General features: G+C 36.2%; 1 protein-coding gene across 1 annotated transcript in view; it reads left to right on the top strand.

The window, feature by feature from the left end:
* VPS13A (vacuolar protein sorting 13 homolog A (S. cerevisiae)) overlaps positions 1–19,505 on the top strand; it is a gene marked incomplete at its 5' end in the record, with an annotated part of 70,097 nt that overhangs the window by 37,435 nt on the left and 13,157 nt on the right. Inside the window, 12 exons of the mRNA XM_010079596.1 lie at positions 65–326; positions 1,218–1,378; positions 2,516–2,619; positions 3,908–4,205; positions 5,374–5,769; positions 6,584–6,688; positions 6,786–6,932; positions 13,704–13,832; positions 14,530–14,663; positions 16,432–16,561; positions 16,920–17,155; positions 19,264–19,417. Coding sequence (XP_010077898.1) covers positions 65–326; positions 1,218–1,378; positions 2,516–2,619; positions 3,908–4,205; positions 5,374–5,769; positions 6,584–6,688; positions 6,786–6,932; positions 13,704–13,832; positions 14,530–14,663; positions 16,432–16,561; positions 16,920–17,155; positions 19,264–19,417 — 2,256 coding nt within the window. The remainder of the gene's footprint in view (positions 1–64; positions 327–1,217; positions 1,379–2,515; positions 2,620–3,907; positions 4,206–5,373; positions 5,770–6,583; positions 6,689–6,785; positions 6,933–13,703; positions 13,833–14,529; positions 14,664–16,431; positions 16,562–16,919; positions 17,156–19,263; positions 19,418–19,505) is intronic.

The following is a 19,505-nucleotide window of genomic DNA, read 5'->3' on the forward strand; positions in this document are numbered from 1 at the left end:
ACAGATCATCTTGATGAAGTCTTATCCAGTATATTTGTGTTTTGAATTGTACTTTGCTTTTTAGGCATTTGCTGAAGCAGCTAGTCAAACTTCAGACATCTTCAAAAAAGACCGAGCACCATTTGTAATAATAAATTCCTTAGGACTTCCCATCACTGTCTCGCCTAGTGATTCCTTTAGTGTCCTTAATGTTGAATTTGGAGCAAAAATACTTCATTTAAGAGATGGAGAGAGTTTAAGTATGGAATTTGTCAGAACTAAAAATGAGAGTGACCAGTTCACAGCAATGACAACTCTGAGCAGCAAGAGGTTTTACATGCAGATCTGTAAGTTCCAAAGTTCATACATGTTCTGTCTTTGTAAATACTGCATAATGCATAACACTGCATCTTGTTCAGGTCAGTAAGTTTTGGGAGACTGCATAACATGAGGGAGGTGTTTCTTTGTTTCTTTGGATTCTAAATGCCTGTCAGTATTTGAAATCCTGCTTTAGTCTTCGCAGCTAAAAGTTACATAGATGTATTTTGCTTGTTAATTTTTGTAGCATAAATTTTCTGCTATGTTTTGAATTATTTAATCTTACTGCAATCAAATATTTTTGTTTGTATTCACATGTTAATGCAGAACTAAGCTGCCCAAAACATTTTTTTTTTTGGTAGAATACTTTGAATACTGAGCCCTGTATATATTTGTGTTCATAGAAGAAGTTACTCTTAAGGGGGATGTTTTTAAGAGAGGATTGTTTTAAATAATTTAAAGTAAAACATAGTTAAATCTAAAAGTAAAATTTAGCTTTTTAAATTATGTATATGTTAACAAGTCGATTTATTGAAACAATTGACAGTTTTTCAAAACTGACTTTTCAAACTGGTCTTGACTATATGATTTATTAGTTGAATTGTTTTCACAATATATGTGAGCTGTACCTTGTTAGCCATTACATCTTGTAAACATTTCTCCTTAAGCACTAATTTTATTTGCTGTGGCAAATGGACTCATTCGCTCTTTCTCCTATGGCAAAAGAATCTTTGCTGTTTCTTTAGTAACACTGCAGGATTGGCGTATTAACAGTGGTGACTGTACTTTTTCATCTGCTTTAAATGTTTTTATTAATAGACTGAATGATACAGAAAATTCTACTGAATGCACATTTCTGTCTTTCAGATGTATCTTTATGCTTCTTTTGAGTCTTTCATTTCTCATCTTGTAAATTCTAGGTCCACATAATCATTCCCCTGTGGAAAAGATTCCATTGACAAAAGTGGGTCGATGTATTTACAGAGTGAGACATGAGGAATCGGGTGTTGAAAGGTCCATTGTCTGCCAAATTGATACTGTTGAAGGAAGCAAGATGATAACTATACGTTCTCCTCTTCAGGTTATTATATTTCCATGCATTATAATGTCATTATTATTTTAATTTTTAATGAATTAAAATGATTCTGTAGTCTTTAAATAAACATTTAAAGAACATTTTAAATACTTATCTGAACAATTCATATAACTTTGCTGTTGTGTATTATAAAGTAGTTAAGAGATTTTCAAGAATCAAAAGCTTTTTCCAAGGGACAAAGACAGGGGCTGGGGGTGGATATGGACCAGATTTTATATTGGGATAATTAATCAGTAACATTTTCTGATAGTAGCTCTAGTTTCAGTCTAGTTCAGTTGAACTATTTGCTTTGTGTGAAGTGTTCAAACCCCTCTTAACCTTGCCTTAATTCTGCAAAGTTGTCCTTCTACCAGATTTTTTTTTCTTCATCCTGTACCACTGACACATGAATTTCAATTTTAGTACCCAGCCAGCTGAAGAGCGAGCCCTTTGAGCATATGTCTTTTTTGATTGGCATTGTATAGTTTACAAGGGCAGGGATGGTCCAGATGTTAGTGTTCTGTAGTGATAGTGCCCTGTTACATTTCACTTGCTACTTTTGCCCAGAGTGCTGTATGACTTGGTTAACAACCAGATTTATTGTTTTATTCGTCCCTATATTTTTTTTTCTGGAGCTAATAATGCCATTAAATGAATGCTGAAATAAATAAAAAGACAAAAGATGTTTGCAAAGAACAAGAGAACTATGTCTCTCCCAAATTGTAATGGGCGTTGATGGTTTAACCTTCAATAAATATTTGACTTCCCTTGAATTTTCTGCCCTGTGGATCTTGACCCACACATCCTTCAATCTGTTGTTTTTTTAGGAGAACGTTCTTTGGAAATTATTATATAGTTCCAATTTACTTGTCTTTGTTTTTACAGGGCTTTATGTTTCTCCTTGAAAAGAATTTTAGAAATAATGTATTAATTTCATAATAAAGATATGGCATTAACTGCACAACCAAATAATTTAAGGACATTGCTGGTATTAGAGACAGTTCTTTTGAAATACCTGACCTTGAATGGTAAAGGGGTAAGATGAACAATGAGAGAGTTCTCAATCTGTGCCCTATCAGGCTCAAAACACTTTGTCTTTCCATTTTTTCCTAATGTATGTTGCTTGCTTTTTATTTCACGTAGATAAGGAATCATTTTTCAATCCCGTTAAATATTTTTGAGGAAGGAAGATGTTTAGGGACTGCTTCACCAGAAAATGAATTCAACATACCATTGTCCTCTTACAGGTACTTTACTGCATTGTTCTTTTATAATGGAATATGTTTATACATTGTTGTTTATTGTATCCATACAATTACACTAAAAAAAATTGTTTCCCTTCGCTACCTAATACTGTAATTAATACTGTACTGTTACTGTTGCGTAGGATTTTCTCAGAGCATCTAGTCACAGTTGAAACAGAATACTATTTAATTCTTGAGTTGGAAGCCTTTTGAAATCCATTTTACCAAAAAATTAGCTAAATTACTTTAAGAATCTGAGTTCAGGTGCTTCTGGAACACAGTGATTGTTACCCACACAGTACAGAAGGGTTTTTTTTAGTGGAGTGAACTCTAGTGGTGTATTGCAGCCTTTGAAATTTATTTTTTTTCGTGATTCTGAAGTAAAAAATTGAAACTAATATATTTAAACAGTATCACAGATGTGGAAAAAGTCTTGTCAACCTTGGAAAGGCTTGGCTTCCAGTATAGCTGTGCTATTAGCACCTTTAAGCTAATACCCGCTTAGAACTGCAGTGAGTTTGTATGTACAGTTTAGCTGAACTGTCACCAACTTTTAGACAGAAAAGTTTGTTTTGGTTGTTTTTTATTATTACAGAGACTTCTTCCTTCTGTTTTCCCCCAAACACTCCTCTTTTTTTTTTTTTTTTTTTTATATGGCAGCTGTGTATCTTTTTCATTAAATAAGTTGCACTTTACGGTAGGTAATATAAGTTCATTAATATTTCTAACTATCTGTATTTTATTTAATAAGGTTTAGTGACATGCTGATTCATTGCACAGATACATGGGTGAGTTCTACTAGGCAGTCAGAAAATGTTTACTAACAAAAATCTTCAGTCGAGGAGCAGCTGATTCGATTAAAGCAGTTGCCTTACGAAAGCCACATCTGTAAATAATCCATAAACTTGATGCTTTATGTGACTGGAAACAAGGACATTTTTCTGTAGATTTGCCCTAGGACTGAATTGTTCATAGAAACATTTTGCTTGGAACAGGAATATAGAAACACTTGTAAGGGAATGCAGTAGCTTTTTCATAAGAATGTCCAACAGTGCCTTCTTTCCAAGGGGAGCATGTGGAGTTATGGAACAACTGGTACTATTCCATGAACTTTTGGGATCCAGACCACCTTTTGCTTCCTCCTTTGAGCAAGATTAAGGCAGGCCATGAATTAGTGTCGGAAATCCTCAAAAATCCAAATTATACTAGAGTGTTCATGTTGAATAATACTTCTGTATAATTGAAAAATTTAATCTCATATTAAGTGTTTAAAAGATGTTTTCGTTTACAGATCCATACTGAGTTTGCAACCACTAACCAATGAAAATGGAGTGGATGGAGAATATGATATGTCTGAAGGAATTACATTTGATGAAATTCTGAAAAACGTTGACAGTTTATTACAAAGAAAATGCCAGTCTGTGAGGTCAACTAACCACTCGCTTATCATCAATATTGTCCCTGTAAAAGACACGCTGACATCTTCATTATGTGCAGAAGATCAATGGGATTTTCCATATGTTGTTCATTTATGGCCTTCTGTTCTTCTCCGCAATCTTCTTCCTTATCAAATAACTTATTCAGTACAGGTAATTCTTTAATGTTTAAATTTTTTGTGCCATTTCCCACCTATGAGATGAAAGCTGACCAGCTGGTTGAAATATGTTTATAAATGGATCTGTTAATGGATTCTGTTAAGACTATTTCTGGAGCAAGTTTACAGGTCTTCGAAGGACAAGTGTGCATCTGCAGGAATGAAACAGTACCAGAATGTGAAAAGTGGTGGTATTAATAATTAGTAATAAGTCATACTTTAGATACATATGCAAAGTAAAACTTATACTGTACAAATTTAGGCCTGTGAGAGAGTCTCTTTTTAGAATCTAATCAACCAGTGTAGTTTTTGCTGTGAATTATGACTGCCTCAAGTGACATAAGTCAGTCAGCCTGCAGTAGCATTTCATGTGCTGTCACAGACTTTTATCAGTAGCATGCTTTTAACAAATTCTCAAAGGCCTGCCTTTTTGCCACATTTTGTCTTGAATTGCAGCCTAGTGCCAAACTGTATATTATTTTTGGATTAAATTAAACTATTAGATGCACTTTGTTAATTGGCATTCATTCCAGGGCCACAAGAGAGACAATCTCAAGTAGAACACAAGATGCACAGTTTGGATGCTGGTTCCTCAGCACTAAATGTTTTATTCTGTGGATCTCCTGTGGTTGTGTCTCTCTGCTTACTGATGTAAACTTAGGATAATAAAAATACAGATGGGAGACACTGAAACTTTTTTTTTCCACATCATCTTCATATTTAGTATTTGGACTCAAATAGTAAAATTTAATCATAAAATATTGTTGCAAATGCACGATTACTAGAGCAAGAGGCCATGGCCTCTACCAAATGTATGGAAGTAGTGGGCTCTTTTCCATATATCTCTTACAAACTTAAATTTAGTGAAAGAAATACTGAGTTGAGGAAACCTGTCATTTAAACGTATTTATAAGTTTGAATTTGATGACAGATGTATGTGTATGTGTCTTAAATATTGATGACCATGCATAGGTTTTTGTATGTAAAATGTTGTATTAAGGTAGATGTTTAAGAATGTAACATAGTTAAATAGCATAATAAGGATATTAAAATTTTGCCTGAGTAACTTGTATCTTAGTTTTCAAAGCTAGCTAGAAAATAGAAGTTGATATGAATTTTGAGTGTGACTCATGCAAATGTACACTGTTTGGGTTTTATTAAAGGGTGATGGAAACAAATATGACACCCTAGAAGAAGGATGTTCAGCCCAGATTCATAATGCAGTCTTGGATCAAACAAAACTAGATTTACAGTTGCTTAACTATCTTGATCAAAATTGGAAAAGTGAGTACCATATAAAAAGCAATCAACTGGAAATCACCTTCACGACGTTTTACTGCGTTACGGAGTTGGATAAGACTGAACTGGATATTGCTGTCCATGTGACCTACACAACTGGGCAGACGGTTATAGCAATTCATAGTCCGTACTGGATGGTAAATAAAACTGGTCGAATGTTGCAGTATAAAGCTGATGGTATTCACCGCAAGCATCCTCCGGATTATAAAAAGCCACTCCTTTTTTCTTTCCAGCCCAAAAACTTCTTCCAAAATAACAAGGTATTATCGTTTGTAAAACCTAACAGCTCTGTATTCCCCCTATGTTGTTGTATGAAAACATTTTTACACTTTGCACGTTAGTTATCTACACTATGCTATGCTTTGTAAAGGGCATGAAAGCTACTCCATCTCTGTCTAAAGACAGAATATTTTAAATAAGTGTGGTGTTAGATATGATTGAGGTGGGAAATTTACATTATTAAATGTATGGTTAAGAAGGAGTTTCTCATCTTTGAGAGGAATAAAATTCACTGATAAGTGTTTCCTAAATAAAAAAATTTGTTTTATTCAGTTTAAACTTCATTAATAAAGTCTCTTATGCTAAGTAAGACATAGAAGTTGTGTAAGAAGTTGAAAGCTGTGTACTTGAAAAATGAATGCTTCTTGAAAAGTGAATGCTTGCTTGCAGTCGGGGTTGGTAGCTTGGGTCTGAGTTTGTAGCAAGCTAAGGTTAAGGTGCAGTTTACCATTTGAGTCTGTTATGTGGGTTTTTTAATGCTGTGTATTACTGACGGATGAACGATATGAGAGAGATTACAAGACTGTGTTGATTTGCCTTTGAGATTCTAATTGTGGTAAGTTTTGGAAAGGATCCGTGTGTGGTAGCTTCCTCTGGAGGATCTTACGCTTACAATGCTTGTTCCACATAGGTTTTAACTAAGGTTGATACAAAATATCTTTGTGAAATGGTGCTGGATATTGTTCTGTCTTGACTTTTTAATAGAAACACGAGTATTTCCAGTATGTACTTATATGATTTAAAATGTCGTCAGTGTCTGTAAACTGTGTGTTAATTCAGGATGCTTCTTCATAGGTACAGCTTATGGTAACTGACAGTGAATTGTCTGATCAGTTTTCACTGGACACTGTTGGAAGTCATGGTTCTGTGAAATGCAAGAGTCATAAAAAGGAATATCAAGTGAGTTAAATTTATCTTTCAGATTCATTGCTTTCAGGAGATATAAATGAGGTAAGTGAAGAACAGTATACTCCTAACGATGTCTTTCTATTTACAGGTCGGTGTCACCATAAACAACAGCAGTTTTAATATTACTAGAATTGTAACTTTCACCCCATTTTTTATGATCTCGAATAGAAGCAAATACACTTTGGAAGTGGCTGAAGAAGGCAAGGAAAAGTGGATTCCTATTGTTTTGCAACAGGTAAACTTATAAAGGAAGTTATTCAGAGTTGCTTCTCTAAGGGAAAAAAAAATTGGTTTGAACACTTACTGGTGGAAAATGAGCCATGCATATGGTGTTCAATGACAATGTCTGAATATATTGTACTTTTTCAATTAATTATCAGTGTCCTTTTACCTTTCCTCGATGTTGTTTTAGGACATATTGTAAAGCTGCTTTATATTGTATTTGGAATGTTTTCTCTGTTACCTGCATCATAAATAACATGAGAAAAAGACTTGTACTTTTTCTTTTCAGTTTTTACAGTGTATCTGGTAGAGTGGTTTGGCTGACTTGGTGTATGTGATGCCAGTTTCATGTAGAAAGAAAATTCTTCAGGTGGATCAGTTCGGATAGATCCAAACTGTTCTCCTGGGACTAGTCTCACTGCTGTATTTCAGTACTTAATGCAGCATTTCTAGAGAGAGATCACTGGTCCCCAGGCCTAGTGGTGTGAGAATGGCTTTTGGGCTTTTGACTGTGCTGCAGAGGTCTAGACTGTTGCAGACTGGGTGTGCAGCTTGGCTGTTTACACTGCAGTAACCCACAATTAATTGCGTTTTGAATGTTTTTGAGGCCATCATGCCTTCCTTTACGACATGTAGGAAGAGCAACACCTGTTTAGGGTAATGTTGGAGGTCTGTGAAACATGAAAGTGATCCATATTGCCTTCTGGGAAGAGTGAAATCTCTCTCCTTCCCTTCTAATGGGTCTTGAAAAGAGCATATCCAAAACAGAGACAGAGTTTAGCCTGAAAAATAGTGTGGTTGGAGGCCCTCTCGCTTTTCTTTGGTGTTACAGATACTTCAAATGGTTATCAAAAATGCTTGCAAACTAAAATACCAATGTTAAAAGACTACTTTAAATGAGATTCGTAACCATATATTTTTGTTACATTTTTGGTACCTTAAACATATGCTCCTTAAGTGTGCATTTTATGTTTAGTGATTATGGAAGGGAAATACCATTTATATATCATTATTTCGATTTATGAAATCAATACTACTTTGCTTGCTTTTTGTTGTCATTGTTCTATTGTGCTTTTTGTTAAGCTGTACACAATGTTTGGATCTTGAAGTCACTTCAGCTTCCCATAATGTTTATAATTATTTTTTTAAAAAAAGTTTCTTCGCTTTTACTCAAGAATAGGATGTTTTCCATAAGCATTTGTTCTGTTTCCTAATATTCACGTGTTGCCCTGAAACAAAAATTTGTTTGACTCTACATAGTTTCTGGGTTCTTTACATGCATGATTCCTCATCTAGTTTGTTGGTAAAGCTCTGAAATGACGAAGGTTCGTGTGTAAAGGTACAGGCCACTTCATATCTGACTTCTTATTCGGAGAAAATACGGTCAGATTTTGTTACTTCTTGGAGTTTTGTGTTTTATATTTGATATAAAGTTGTTATTAGAATATATTTAATTATTTTACAGGAACTTTTGAATTTTGCTGTAAAAACTATTCAAAGATAATACTTTTGAAGGTTCAAATACATTGCTACATATATGAGAAGCACCTGAGAATGGTCACGTAAGAATTAGGGATTCTCCCCCTAAAAAGGTGGCAGGATTAATAGTGCTACTGAGGTGCATCTACACCAGTGCACACAGAGTGGGAAACAAACAGGAGAAGCTGGAAGCCATTGTGCAGCAGAAAAACTATGATATAGTTGTCATCACAGAAACGTGGTGGGATGACTCGCACAACTGGACTGCTGCAGTAGATGGCTATAAACTCTTCAGAAGGGATAGGCAAGGAAGGACATGCAGCAGGGTAGTCCTGTATGTTAGGGAGTGCTTTGATTGTGTAGAGTTTAAAGATAGTGATGGTAGGGTTGAGTGTATATGGGTAAGAATCAAGGAAAGCCAACAAGGTAGATATCATGGTGGGAGTTTGTTACAGACCACCCAACCAGGATGAAGAGACAGATGAAATATTTTGTAAGCAGCTGGGAGAAGTCTCACAATCGCTAGCCTTTGTTCTCATGGGGGACGTGAACTTACCAGATATCTGCTGGCAACAAAATATAGCGGAGAGGAAATAGTCTAGGGAGGTTCCTGGAGTGTGTAGAAGATAACTTCGTGACGCAGTTGGTGAGTGAACCGACTAGGGAAGGTGCCCTGCTGGACCTGTTGTTTGTGAACAGAGAAGGACTTGTGAGTGATGTGGTGGTTGGAGGCTGTCTTGGGCATAGCAATTACAAAACTAAAGAGTTTTTGATTATTGGGGAAGTAAGGAGGGGAGTCAGCAGAACTGCTACTTTGGACTTCTGGAGGGTGGAATTTGACCTGTTTGACAGAGTCCCTTGGGAGGCAGTCCTGAAGGGCAAAGTAGTCTAGGAAGGCTGGACATTCTTCAAGAATGAAATCTTGAAGGTACATGAGCAGGCTGTACCTGTGTGCTGAAAAGAAGCTGGTGGGGAAGAAGACCAGCCTGGCTGAACAGAGGGCTTTGGCTGGAACTCAGGGGGAAACAAAGGAGAGTTTATGACCTTTGGAAGAAGGGGCAGGCAACTCAAGAGGACTACAAAGATGTTGTGAGGTTATACAGAGAGAGAAAATGAGAAGGGCGAAAGCCCAACTAGAACTTAATCAGGCTACTGCTGTAAAAGAGAATAAAAAATGTTTCTATAAAAACATCAACAAAAGGAGGGCGAAGGAGAATCTCCATCCTGTATTGGAAGCAAGGGGAAACATAATGACAAACAATGAGGAAAAGGCTGAGAGTACTTAATGCCTTCTTTGCCTCAGTCTCTCAGTAAGTCTCTCAGTAAATCTCTCAGTAAGACCAGTTGTCCTTTGGGTACCAGCCCCCTGAGCTGGAAGATAGGGACAGGGAGCAGAATGAAGTCCCCATAATCCATGGGAAGTGATTTAGTGGCCTGCTACACCACCTGGGCACACACAGGTCTATGGGGATGGATGGGATTTACCCAAGGGTACTGAGGGAGCTGGCAGAAGTGCTCACCAAGCCATTTTCAATAATTTATTGGCAGTTGTGGCTAACTGGGGAGGTCTCAGTTGACTGGAAGTTAGCAAATGTGACGGCCCATCTACAAGAAAGGCTGGAAGGAGGATCCGGGAAGCTGCAGGTCTGTCAGTCTGACCTCAGAGCCAGGGAAGATTATGGAGAAGATCATCTTTAGTGCCATCATAGGGCACGTATGGGACAACCAGGTGATCAGGCCCAGTCAGCAAAGGTTTATGAAAGGCAGGTCCTACTTGACTAACATGGATCTTCTATGACAAGATGATCCACTTAGTGGATGAGGGAAGGGCCATGGATGTAGTCTACCTGACTTTAGCAAAGTCTTTGACATAATTTCCCACAGCATTCTCCTGGAGAAACTGGCTGCTCATGGCTTGGATGGGTGTACTGTTTGCTGGGTAAAAAAAATAGCTGAGGCCAACTGTAGGAGGTTCAAAAGGCTGAGTGCTGCGTCCTGCACTTGGGTTATAACAACCCCATGTAACACTGCAGGCTTGGGGAAGAGTGGCTAGAAAACTGCCTGACAGAAAAGGACCTGAATGTATTGGTTTACAGCTGGTTGAATGTGAGCCAGCAGTGTGCCCATGTGGTCAAGAAGGCCAGTATCGTTCTGGCTTGTATCGGAAATAGTGTGGCCAGCAGGACTAGGGAAGTGATCATCCCTTTGTACTCGACACTGGTGAGGCCACACCTCAAATACTGTGTTCAGTTTTGGCCACTCACTACAAGAAAGACGTTGAGGTGCTGGAGTGTGTCCAAAGAAGGCCAGTGAAGCTGGTTGAAGGGTCTAGAGCAAAAGTCTTGTAAGGAGCACCTGAGGGAACTGGGGTTGTTTAGCCTGGAGAAAATAAGGTTGAGGGGAAACCTTACTGCTCTCTACAGCTACCTGAAAGGAGGCTGTAAGCAAGGTGGGTGTCTGTCTCTTCCCAAGTAACAAGTGACAGGATGAGAGGAAAAAGCCTTAAGCTGGGCCAGGGGAGGTTTAGATGGGATCTTATGAAAAATTTCTTTACTGAAAGGGTTGTCAAGCATTGGAAAAGGCTGCCCAGGGAAGTGGTTGTCACCAGCCCTTGAGGTATTTGAGAGACATGTACATGTGGCACTAAGGGACATGCTTTAGTGGTGGACTTGGCAGTGTTAGGTTAATGGTTGGACTTGATGATATTAAATAATTCTATGATTCTATGTAATCTGTGGTTTTCCTGTATTGGCTGGTTTATTGATACGCATTCAGATTTTTCTAGCATGTCCCACAAGCACCATTGTTTCTCAGGTGTTTCATAATTGTATTAATTGGTCTTAGTCTCCTTTCAGTTATCCAGTATCAAAAGAGGACTTTGTAGATTTTAGGATCATTCCTGATATCTTTTGAAAGATTAGATATGATGGTTTATCAAATGGACTAATATAGGTCAACAGAGGAATGTATATTCCTTCCTAAAGTATTCCAGACTTCACTCGCAAGATTGCTTTCCTTTCCACATTGTGTCAATATTTTCCCTTTTGATAAGCAATCTCTAAAAAGTCTGTGTCATGAAAGTTAAGTCTGACAAGGTTGCTCATTTCTAACCCACTTGCTGAATTCAGCATGTTTCTTATCTCTTCTAAATCTGGGTGGAGTCCAGACACTACTCATCTATCTTTGGGCATCCAGAACAGATTTTTAGGACAAAGTTCCCTTCTGATCCTGTTCTTGAGATATGGAAATCTGCTATCCAGCTAACCTAGACTTTTTTTTTTTTAAATTAATGCCTGTATGCTTGTGATTTTTTTGAGTACTTCTCACTTTACTCTTTTATGTTAGGTTGATCTTCAAAAAACCAAGTTTGTTGAAATGTTAATTCATATCTCATCGTGGCCCCCTCTCATTTTATTTTTGTAATTTTATTTGTTAAGCGGAGTCCTTCCTGCTTTTCTTTTTTATCCGCTCTTCTTACATAGTGACAGATAGCCTGTCTTCTCAGAGAAAAAAACAATCCTTGTGTAGAACCCATTGCCTCTTGAACATATTCTCTGTCTGGAAAACAGTGAGTCTGTCAGAAACTTTAATTTCTATTTTTAGAAAAATCTATTGTACTTCAAAGGTTGTAATAGAAGCTGTTGGACAGTGATTAGTATGAAATGGCTTGCCAACGACAGTCCTTCAAATTAGGTATAGCATAAGGCAGTTGACCAACATACATCCTTAGAGGAAGAAAGAACAAAAACATTGCTGAAGACTGTACATGAGACCACTGCTAAATACAAATTAAAGATCCTATTATGGAATGGAGACTGACGTATAAATATATCTGGTGAAGCACTTAGCCAGTGTGTGGCCAAACATTTGGAAGCAACATCATTTTGTGATGCATTTTGTGGCTATAGAGTATTGCAAAATTTTATTTTTCAGTTCTCTGTGGTTGATTCCGTAAATTCTTGTTTAGCCAATCCTTTTTACCTATTTTGGTTTGATTTCACACTTTCATTTACTGTGGACTGATTCTCCCTGAATTTCCTTTGAGCTCTCTTAATTTCCATGTTGAGACTTACTTGCTGTATTTTATGCTAATTTACAAGACAATTTAAATTTTCTTTGTCTGTAGGATGCATATTGATGTAGATAACACCTTCAGTCTTGCTGTTTAACTATATTTTTTTCCTTTGTCTTCCTGCTTCCTGTGGTGTGAGAAACAATGGGAAAGGGAACTTAGTGGCATGGTAAGTTGGTGAACTAGTCTTTCACCATTGCAGATTTAATTCTAGGATTCAGATGTAGTTAGATATACACTTCTCATTTCTTAACTATGTTGGAGAAAGATGCTCCTGAAGTTTTGGGTGCTGCAGGTGAACAGTTTCAAATACAGGAAAACTGGTCTATCTAGACAGACTTTGGCTCTTGCTGATTTGGGAGTTATTGTTAATCATTGCTTCTTCCCATGACAGGACTCTTTTAATTAGTTGGAAACTTCTCTTTATTTACAATTAAAACTTTTTGTCTTCCCTGCCTCCTTGTCTTATCTGTTTGATGTGTAAACTATTGAAGAGAGATTGTTTGTGGGATTTTTTTAAACCCAGAATGGCCATGATTGCAATTGTGGATGTGAATAGCATAACATGCTCTCTGATTTAGCTGCCTAATGCTTAATATTTTATTTATATATGTAAAATAGCTACATATATATGTGTGTGTATATGTATGCATATATTTGAGAGAGAGAGAGAGATATATAAAGTATTTCAAAAGAACAGGTAGTAAGCTGGTGTCCTGTGTACTCAAGTTACTAGGGGGTGTATTTATGCTAATACTTTTTTCTCATTGTCAGTATAAGATTGATTTGTAATTTATAATTTGGCAAGAGGTCTGATTATGGCAGAACAGTTTTGGTGATTTTTTTTTTTCAATTTTTTTTTTTTTTTTTTTTTTTTAGTAACACGCTTGTCCATTTTGGTGGTGTAGCCATGCTGTTTTGCACTCTGGATTTCATATACATTATCCATTTTAAATCTACTTCTTCATGTGAATATGTAACCTTACTGTTTTCATTTGTAACTCATTAAGTCCTCAGTTTATTCACTGCAATCTGAATTATTCCTGACTTCCTTTCAATTTATTGTGTTAAGGTTAGTAATTACTTCTAGGTTTTTTAATAGAGTTTCTGATCCAGCTCACTACACTTCTGGGTAGAAATTTAGTGGATGAACTTTGTGCTAAAGTGAATGCCATTTAACATCTAGTTTGTTTTCTCACTTACTTTAAAATATCTGATTTTTTGTTTTCCTAGTGCATTCCTTTTTGGCCTGAAAATGATGCCAACAAACTGCTTGTTAGAGTTGAAAATTCTAATCTCCCCCCAAAGAAGATAAATTTTGATAAGCAGGAAAACTGTCTGCTGTTGCATTTGGACAACAAGGTAAATGGTGGCCTTCAGAAATTAGGTAAAACAGCATAAATAACTGTTTTGTTTTCATTCTCAAAAGTTTCTGTCTTCCCATACAATCATCTGTTGCAAAACCTTAGCTGGGAAAAAGCTTATGTACATGCGAGTGTATTATTTTCATTCTCATGCTCTCTCTTTCCTGTGTGTGTACACACAAATAGAAGTAGGTGTTTAATTTTAAGTGCTTTTCTGCAAAGCAGACCTATAGAATCTAGAACAGATTGTTTTGCTAGTGTTCTCTAGTTGAGGCTAAGTATTTACATTAGTTCTAAAGTAACACTAAGTTATTTGAAAAGTAACTTCACTAAATTTAGTTCTACATTGTATATAGTCTCATCTAGCAGTAGTATTAAATATTAGTGGAATGTAGTAGTAGAATGTTTTGGAGGGCATTAATGAGTAATAATGCTTCAATGAAGATTCCTCTGCTACCAGCCTAAATTTTGACAGTCCAGAGCTCCTCCATAGTTTTGATTACTAAGTGCAATGCCTGTTACCTAGTAGGTAGATCAGGGAAATATTTTAAACATATGTTAAAACAAGTTGGTGGTTTGACTATTTGATGGTTTTATCTAATGAGAGTAAAAATTTTCCAAAATATTTAAATTACATTTGATTTACTACAAATTCATTCCACTGTTATTTACTTTACAATTTTTACATCTGATAGCTTGGAGGAATTACCGTGGATGTTAACCTGACTGAACATTCTACAGTGATTACCTTTTCTAATTACCATGATGGAGCAGCTCCATTTCTGTTGATAAACCATACTGAAGAGGAAATTATTGAGTATGGACAAAGGTATGTAAGAAGAGTTTTAGTGTGGATGTCTACTTGGAGACATGTGAGCTGTTATTTCATGTACTGTAAGCATGCGTTTTTCTTAAGAAGCCGATCTTTTTAAGAAATTACTGCCTGATTTTTTCACATTACCCAAAAATCTTTTGTTTTATAAATTGAAGGAATGAACTGTTAACAGAGCAGTGTTAGGTAGTGCTAGGTGCCTAGTTTGTGAGCTAAAGCAGCTCTCTTTTTATATAAATTTTTTGGCCTTGCCGTCTACATTCTTTTACGTTCGTGATGGGGGCAAAGAATGTACTTGGCTTTTCTGGAACTGTGTAGGTGCTGACTGTGCAGAATAAGTAACAAATGGGTTGTAAAAGTAATTAGAGACTTTTACTGTTCTATCATATTTAGTTGAGATTTAACAGAAAGAATGGATCAAAAGGTTATGGGAGAGATGAGGAAACAGACTTAAAAATGGGTAGATAGTTATATAAATTTTGTTAAGCCAGACCAAAACTAAGATTGTTTTAACAAATATGAATTATCTACTGGGTCTCTTCTCAAGCTAGAATGTCTTTGTACTGGGTGCAGACACTGTGCAGTGCTGAGAAGTGTAAGCATACTTACAACATTCTTTTTAAAGGCTGAACAGCCTCTACCATTTTTTTCTTTCTGTCAGTTAGAGCAGTGTCGTTTAAAGATTTTTACCTGAAAAGTGGAAGAGCTGCTAGTCAAATTCTGCTTGCAGCTGTTTCTGTTTGTCTGAAGAATACAGGCAGTTGTTTTCTTTGGTTTTTATCTGTAAAGATTACTAAATTTTATCTTTTTAGCTGGCTTTTGGGCATTACCAGTGTAAATTTAGTAAGTGTCTGTGTAACTTCTGTAATGAACTATGGAGACTAGAATAGAATAGAATACTTCAGTTGGAAGGGACCCACAATGGTTTTATTAGCCCAACTGCCTGACCACGTAAGGGCTGACCAAAAGTCAAAGCATGTTTTTAGGGTCATTGTCCAAATGCCTCTTAAACACTTGACAGGCTTGCAGCATCAATCACTTCTCTAGGAAGCCTGTTCCAATGTCTGACCACCATCTCAGTAAAGAAATGCTTCCTAATGTCCAGTCTACACCTTCTCTGGCACAGCTTTGAACCATTCCCATCCATCCTGTCACTGGGTACTAGGGAAAAGAGATCAGCACCTCCCTCTCCACTTCCCCTCTTAGGGTAGGCTTGTTTCAGAGAGCTGTAGAAAACAAGTCTGCCAGTTTTTAAATATATGTAAGGGGGAATGGAGTTTAAAATCCTGTTTGTCTGAAAATATCCACTGGGTCCAAATACTAAACATTGCGCTTTTTTCCCTTCAGCAAATCATATAGGGGAAACCTTTCCTAAACAATGAATTTTGAACAAACTTGTCTTCTCTTGGAATATTAATGTTAGGCAGCACAAATCCTGAATTTTCCTTGCAGCTTGTATAAGCATCATGTCTATTTTTTTTTTCTACTTAGTTTCCCTGTTAATCACAAATGGGGAAGAAAATAAGTGTTTAAAATCTACTGTGTTAACTTTATTTCTGAAGTATACGTATGTATTTTGAAGTATAAATATGGTTTTTATTATTGTGCTGGGAACTATTTAGTGCATGTTTTTTCATACATGTTAAGTTTTCTTTTTCAATATTTGAAATAAATTATTAAAGTGTTCTTATTGAAATGCTAAAATGCAAAAGTCATTGACACAAAGTATTCATTGACATTTTAAGTTAATGTTACTTTGTTCTAGTTCCCTCAGTGAATTGGAAGATTGTCTTCAGCCAAATAAGGCAGTACTGTATACTTGGGCAGACCCAGCAGGATCTAGAAAATTGACATGGAAATGTGGTAATAGAACTGAGGAAATTACTCCAAAAGAGGTACATTTATTGTCTAAATCTCCTTTTAATGCTGTCTAATTTATTATTCTGTTCATTAGTGTATGTATGAAAATCCATTTGTAATGAGTATGATCAGCAACCTCATATAAGAGGTTCAGACATAGAGCAGTAACAGCACTGTGCTTGATGGACCTTGTGCCAATAAGCATTGTCTTCAATTCAGAAGTATATGTGTGAGAAAGACTGCTGTATAACTTCATAATTAAAAATTTTATTATTTTCCTGTACCTATAAAAAGTGTCTTCTGTTGTTGCTCATGTTGCTAAGACTGTTGCATTTGCTTCTGGGGTAGCATGATTTAATAGAGTTGTAAAAAGTTTTACTGTCTTGTTTATAGGACAAAATGGAAAAACTCACCCTGGATTGTAGGAGAGTGGTCTATTTAGTCTCATTTTTTGAAGGTTTGCAACGTATTGTCCTAATCACTGAAGATGAAAATGTATTTAAATTGACATATGAAAGTGTGAAAGCAGAACTAGCAGAACAAGAAGTTGTTCTATCTTTGCAAGACGTTGGAATTTCATTGGTTAATAATTACACAAAGCAAGAGGTGTCCTACATTGGAATTACAAGGTAACTTATTTTGTGTGCCTACTGTCTAAAATGTTTTGACTTCAGATATTTTCACTCACTGACTTTGAATTTGGAGTGCAATCAAACAGGAAAAAGAGGTCTGGATAAGAGTATTTAGATCTAAGTCATTATGTTTTCCTGTTGTAATGAGAAATGTTTTCAGTGATGTATGTTAATGCATATGCTTTCTGTATTTGGATGTATGTGGTTTTGCAACACATAATTGTAACTCTTTGTGGCAAACTTCCCAGTACATTGAACAGAAATATTTCCTGTCTATGTAGTTTGGGAAGTGATAACAATTTTAAGGAGTAAGCTCTGTGGGTAGTTTTGTCAGTGGATTTTTCTGTCTTCATCACAGAAACAAGTTGCTGAATTCTGTGTTGAAAATTTTGATGCAGTAGAAGCTTGAAGTTGTTTTTACTTTTGACTGAGAAATTTATGGTGATTCCACAGTTCTAATACTTTAGGTTTTCTACTATAACATTTCAGAGGGAAGCAGAAAATAAACTATGTAATGCTTAAGAAATGTGTGCTATCATATGTTCAAATGTAGGGGCTTTTTGTAATGCTCAAGGGACACTTGTATATCAGTGCCATAATCCACACACTTCGGTGTATGCATACCCACAACGTTGCTAGAGGGATTTTTTTCTCTTGATTAATTCTTTGCACTGCACTGCAAAACAAACAAGCAAAAATTTCACATATGCATATACTTCACACATTTACATCTGTCATTCACAAAGGAAGTCCCAATCCTTGCCCTTACCTGAGAAACTGAGCTCTGATAACAATCTAGACAGTGGAAACACTCCATTAAAAGTGGCAAATAGTTGCCTAAATTCAAAGTACTGTTGAGATTTCACTGGATCAGTGTTTTTTGGAAGCAGTCATCCATAGTCAGTAGTCTAGCAGTGCTTACAGTTGATACGGTTTTCTTGTTAAAATCCCGAGTGGATGTCAAACTCCTGAAAGCTCTTTCTGTGGATAAGAGATTATTCCTTGGGTATAGTGGAAAAATCGTGTTATACAGAATGTTCCAATTTCTGAATGTCTTGGTATTAAAAGAACAGAAAAGGAAGTTTGTATCTAACTTGATGCAGAAATAAGTTTCACCATGCCAGTTCTGGAATCACTGCACATTTTGTGGAGCAATGGAAAACTAACAACAATTTCAAGGTAGTACTTTATTTTGTAGCTCTTGTTTTGCCCTTTAGCTCACCTCTTTTTTTTTGATGGTTCTGCCATTGATGTATCTGAACACAGACACAGATGTAGCTAAAAGGATTGGATCGGGGGCTGTGTCTGGAAAGCTATGTATTTAAGGGCTATAGAGTAACTTGTGGAAAGAAGAAATACCCTCTACCTCTCTGATAGTCTTGGTTTGTGCTCTATAGTGTGACTCTAGTTTGACTTTAAGGTGAAATAAGACATGAGAGCTTCTCATAGAAGCAGTGGAATTAAGCAGAGAAGAGGCCAGTGCTCTTTAGGGATGATTAATTAATTTGTTGTTTTATTAATAATAAGAGACAAAAGAAAAGAACTGCTTTTGGGATACCAAACAAACCCCAAAACTTCCACTATAAAATTGGTAGAGGAAACATGTAAACCAAAATCACCATATGTTGATTTAGACAGAAAGATTAAAGAAACTAGCTATCAAAAATAAGATGCCCTTCAGAAGGCATTTTGTCTTGACTTGAAGAATTTATCACTTTCTAGTAAATTCAGCTATGCCAAAATACATGCAGGAGTATGTGCAGAAAACTACATTGAGATTGTAGAATGGGTGGCAGTACTGTTGAAACTTAGCTTCCTGATTAAGTATCTTTACATACCCCTCTTCATCAAAGTGGGGAGTTATCATAGACTTGCTGTTAACTTTTTTGCATTCTATTGAAGTCACTGGCTTCCACTGAATACCAAGAAGGCAGTGGATCGTTTGGGTCACTATTTATTTACTACTGTAGTGCTCTATGATGCTCTATGTGTTCTGTAGTTATAACCTATTAAAAGACATGCTATGGTAGATGGTAGATATGGTAGATAAAACTTATTTTTGAATAGTAATCATTCTATTTTGGTTCTTTTTTGTGTTTTCAAAGTTCTGATGTGGTTTGGGAGACAAAACCCAAGAAGAAATCAAGATGGAGGCCAATGAGTGTTAAGCAGACTGATAAATTAGAACAAGAATTCAGAGATTACAGTGAGCTAACTCCTTCAGAAAATAAGATTGTTGAGTTGGAATCCAATGTTTTGGTAATACTGATAGTTCTCTAATTCTATTGTTTACATGTATACACAGGAAAAAGATAATGTATCAATTTCGTTATCTTTGAAGAAACTT

The sequence above is a fragment of the Pterocles gutturalis genome, unplaced genomic scaffold (genome assembly GCF_000699245.1).
Source record: "Pterocles gutturalis isolate BGI_N339 unplaced genomic scaffold, ASM69924v1 scaffold9866, whole genome shotgun sequence".
NCBI classification, from domain to species: Eukaryota; Metazoa; Chordata; class Aves; order Pterocliformes; family Pteroclidae; genus Pterocles; species Pterocles gutturalis.